At 34.7% G+C, this 4,895-nt stretch overlaps 1 protein-coding gene across 1 annotated transcript; it reads right to left on the reverse strand.

Moving 5' to 3' along the window:
• Positions 1-687: 687 nt before the first annotated feature.
• On the reverse strand, positions 688-2,805 carry LOC120000556 (chaperone protein dnaJ 20, chloroplastic-like). The gene is made up of 2 exons (XM_038848684.1): positions 2,312-2,805; positions 688-1,134 (listed from the first exon to the last, which is right to left on the reverse strand). The coding sequence occupies exons 1-2, from the start codon at positions 2,735-2,737 to the stop codon at positions 988-990; spliced, it is 573 nt and encodes a 190-aa protein (XP_038704612.1). The 5' UTR covers positions 2,738-2,805; the 3' UTR covers positions 688-987.
• Positions 2,806-4,895: the final 2,090 nt, after the last annotated feature.

The following is a 4,895-nucleotide window of genomic DNA, read 5'->3' on the forward strand; positions in this document are numbered from 1 at the left end:
CTGTTGCTCCTCCGAAGCCAGGTGGTTTTGTTAAGGCATTCCGCTGTTTTGCTCCTCTTGATATTGTAATCCTTACTGGTATTAAGTGGATATATATATATATATCAGCTTCTTGTTATAATCTTGCTGTTCAACTCTTATATATATACATATATATATATCAGCTTCTTGTTATAATCTTGCTGTTCAACTCTTATTACCTCTAAGACCTATCAGATTCTCAACTCTCAAGCTATTATTTCAAATAAATCTACTAGTTAACTTGTCCATATACCCCATAAGAAAATTAACCAAATATTTATGCATTCAAGATTTCTTTTAATTTAAAAAATAACCAATAAAAACTTGCTATGGCATCAAAAGCATATCAAAATAAACAAAAACAAACAGTTTGTGGTGGACAAGTAGATAACAGGAAGGCTCAAAAGGTCAACAAAACAAAACAAACAAAAGAGGAAAACGAGGTCTGTTTCAGGAAGGCTCAAATCAGACCGGAAAACTGGAGTATGGAGCCCAAAGTCTTCAAACATAACCAACAAGAATGGACTTATTGAACCTTCTTGTTCCAGAATTATGCCCTACTTCTTTGTGATTCTCAAGCTCTTTTTCTAATAATTGTACTAGTCAACTTGTTCATACCCTATAAGAAAATTAATCATATATTCTCAATTGGCTAAAAACTTGATATAGCATCAAAAACATCAGAATTCCTTAACATAATTGCAACAGATACACAACTTTATACGTCGAAAGGGAACCAAAATTATATTGAAAAAGTTGTATATACATGAGATAATGCAGTAGCTATGGTTAATACAGCATGTAGGACAACTATACAAATCCTGTTTAAGTAAATGTTAGCATTGATATGTACTTTTTGAGATTCTTCATATTTCAAGCATGCTAACTCAGCAGTACCCTTTCATTCCCTCTTTCAAGAAAGCCAAGTTTTATGAAGAGGAATAAAACAGGGACATATCTTATGTATCATTCGCTCGAGAGCTCATCTCTTTGCCTGCGCATTTGAGCTCCCCAAGACAGGTTTCCTCTTGCATCCTTGGTCATGCTTCTTCTTTTCAGGTCTGACAACTGAGCTTCCCAACGATTCTTCCACTCACTCCTCTCTTCCATTTCCTGATTGCAAGGAGAAACCAAATTACTACAGCATTAACATATTTGTCTGAATCCAAAACCCAGAGCATAAAACATTTTCAACACATCAGTGAGTCAAAAACAAGAATAAGAGAACACCCTGAAGAGTTTCATCGGGAAGCCAATCAAGAGAGTATTATTGCTTTCATTTCTCAGACATTAGATGCATAAACCTTTATAAGAGAGACACACATACACACGCACAGAAATAACATGAAAAAAAGAAAAAAGCATAGCACATATAGTACAAACATGGCGAAAATGCCCGACTGAATTTGACAAAGAATTGATAAATCAATTTCTTGAAAAACAAATTTATATCAGAGGGGCAATAAAAAAAGGCCAAATTCCATCATCTCAAAGCCTTAATTAGTACTGTGAGTCTATAAGTAAGATATAGTTTTGATAACACAAGTTCTAAAGCATTTAAAAGCCTAGGGGTGTCAACATAGCACTTCTCTAACCATCGAGGAGGAATCAAAGGCACAAAAGACTAAGATATGGACTTTATTATCTGCCAACCAAGAAATATCCCTATTTGTTTCTCATTTTCTCTGTTCAAATATCCTTTAAAATCTACTGGAAGACATTATTCCCTCAGTTTTATAACAACTGCTACAATCGGTTAAGCATCAGAATCATCTCCTCTAATTGAAGACAGATCAACAGGTTCCACTATTAAGCAGCTAATGATCCTGATTAACAAAACTAAATAAGCTGAGATTATTTCACATGGTCAATTTTTGCTTTAATCCAAACCAATTACTGGTATTGATCCAATCCTTCTCTCTATGTACATAAAATCTTTGTAATTCACAGTAACAGTTTTCAATTCTTGGATCTTCAAGAAAAAATATTTCTCAATACCAAAGAAGAATAAGGGGGTAAGGTTGCCACCCAGTCACCGCTCTAGTTACATCTGTAATCACAAATCCCACTTACGCATAAAAGACCTATAAATCCTCTCCGATAAAAAGAACTGCAACAAAACACCCATGAGAAAGAACACCCAATCGAACACAAAAAGCAAAAGATTCAACCCCACAACCCCATTAAATCCATAGCTTAAAATGAATCAAACAACAAAAAACAAAATTCCAAATCAATCAAATATTATATACCCCTAGTCCTATACACACAGAAAGCATACAAGAATTACCAGGTCGCTCTGGAATCCCCTCCTAGCAGAGAAAGCGAGGTGAATGCCCCTGGCCATGTCTCTATCATAGAGAGCCCTCCTCCGGGAATCGGAGAGAGTCTCATAGGCCTCCTGGACCATAATAAACCTGCGGGTATACTCCTCGACCCGATCCGGAGGCGAGACATCGGGATGATACTTCCGCGCGAGTTGCTTGTACGCCTGCTTGATCTCCGGCAAGGTCCCCGTCTCCGGAATTCCAAGCAGCTCGTAGAAGCTCGCATCTTTCTTCGTGGCTTCCCTGATGGTGGCCTTGGCTTTGAAAGACGCGAATTGGATTCGGGCGGGGTATATGATCCTCAAAACCGGGTCGGACGTTGGTCGTCGGGCGTGGGTGAAGCAACTAGCGTCGCTGCCCCCTGGAATCACTAATCCATAGCAACGCATTGCTTTGTGTTTCGTTTACAAATCCGGTCTTTTTGTGTGATTTATATAGCGAAGTAGTGCGTCGTTTGAACTGTGAACCTCGCCAACTGTTTCTTTGCGTGACAAATATCCCCAATTTTTTTTTCCGCCAATCCTAAATGGGACACACAATTTCATACAAATCATATCAATATTTGGAATAGCTAAATGATGAGATAAACACATATGATTTCATATAGATCATGTAGGTCATGTGAGACCCACTATTTTATAATAACGAAAATGTTAAATTGTCATACAATTATTCATCTATAAGTATTTATAGTCCTGTCAGTCAGATAAGAGTCTGCAAAATGTAATAAAAGCTGAAACAACGTAATAAAGATATATGCATAGCTCCCGAAATTGTCAGAAAATTCTCGACTTGGATGTTGTTGAATTTTTGTTTTTTCGGCGACACTGAAAGCAAATTCCGACTTGTCTCATTACCTTGAGCTCGATTTTGACGAGTTTAGCTTGTAAATAGACAATTTGGACGCTCTTATAAAAACAAATCTAGTTCATTGAGAAAATAATGTAATAGGCAACAGAGCTAATGTAATAAAAATGTGAAACAATGTAATAAGATGTTGAAGTAATGTAAGAAAATGGTGGTAAGGGTTAATTTTGGCACACAAAAATGAGTGTTAGAAGCTTCCATCAAATGAAATAAAAAAAAAATTATTATGATACTTTTTCTACTAAACCCTAAAAATAGGTTTTGAATTTGATATTATATACCTTGATATAATACATTTATATAATTATGTATAACAATAATTCACTCAACCATTTGTGGGGACCAAATTGACTTAATTGGGATAAATTATTCCAGTTCGGACGAATCGAATCAAATCAAATTCGACTATTTATATTGATATCTTGTGATTTATCAAAATATTTAAAAATAATAAATTAATAATTCATGTTTATGAAAGAAATATTTTTTGAAATATTGTTGAAAAATATGTTTTTTTATTGAAATCGAACAATGGACACACATATGTGTAACCCAATCGATTATCAACGGAATCACTTCTCGTTGGTATAAAAGAACACATTGATTTACTCTTTTTCGAGATGGAAAATAATTTGGGGAAACTAAACGTGAAAGCTAAGCAAAATTATCATTATATTTTCATGTTTAGTCATGAGAAGTCGATTCACTGAAAATTGAATGCTGAATTATTGTTATTTGTTCAATATTATTTAAAGACAAAGATATGAAAATAAAAATGACAATAATATTTGCCATCTAACCAATGCCGTGAAGCAATGTCATTTCTTTAATTTGGATGGACGTTGAAAGGTTTTAAGAGATTGAAGATAAACATATGTATACATGTAATCTATTAAAATATTAGGAAATTTTAATAACCGCAAATAATTTAGAAAGCGACATTGAAAGGGAATCTCAGTTTGGCGTCATATACATATACCACAAATTTTCTTATGTGAACGTCCGTAATTTAAGGAAAATGACATAGATCCATAAAAATTGATATCCATAAGTTTCATAATTTATGTAACATACCAACTAAATATATCACATAGATTTTTTTATTAAAAACCTAAAGATGAGGAGAGGTTTCCCGCCTCTCTCTCATAAAATTTTGGGGCTTTTATCTATAAGGATTGTATTCCAATAAGGATAATCTAAAAAACCTTTTAGAAAAAATGATAAAACCTAACAACTTACCAAAATACCCTTCCTCCTCCTCCTCCTCCTCCTCCTCCTCTCTTCTTCTTCCTCTTTCTTCTTCCTTACGCCACCATATCAAAAGTTACTCGTCCGGTCATCATTTTCGATGAACGAACTATCGAAATGAAGCTCTAGGTCAACCCGATCAAAGTCCAGTCATCACCAATAGTAGAAAATCACTTAAGTCGTCAAAAAAGCTTCGTGAAATCACAGTCACCATTTGAAAAAAGAGCTAGATTCGACCAATACGGCCAACGCCACCGACCATCAACACCTCCAATCAACTCCACAGACCAAGGAGCATCACCTTTGAGGTTTTATTGCTTTTTCAAACTTTTTTTCCATCTGAAATCGGATTTAAATATGCAGATATTATATCTGTTTCGTATATGATATTATATCTGTTTTGTATCTGTCAATATTCTTCTGAAATCGAAT

The sequence above is a fragment of the Tripterygium wilfordii genome, chromosome 1, assembly GCF_013401445.1.
Source record: "Tripterygium wilfordii isolate XIE 37 chromosome 1, ASM1340144v1, whole genome shotgun sequence".
Taxonomy (NCBI): domain Eukaryota; kingdom Viridiplantae; phylum Streptophyta; class Magnoliopsida; order Celastrales; family Celastraceae; genus Tripterygium; species Tripterygium wilfordii.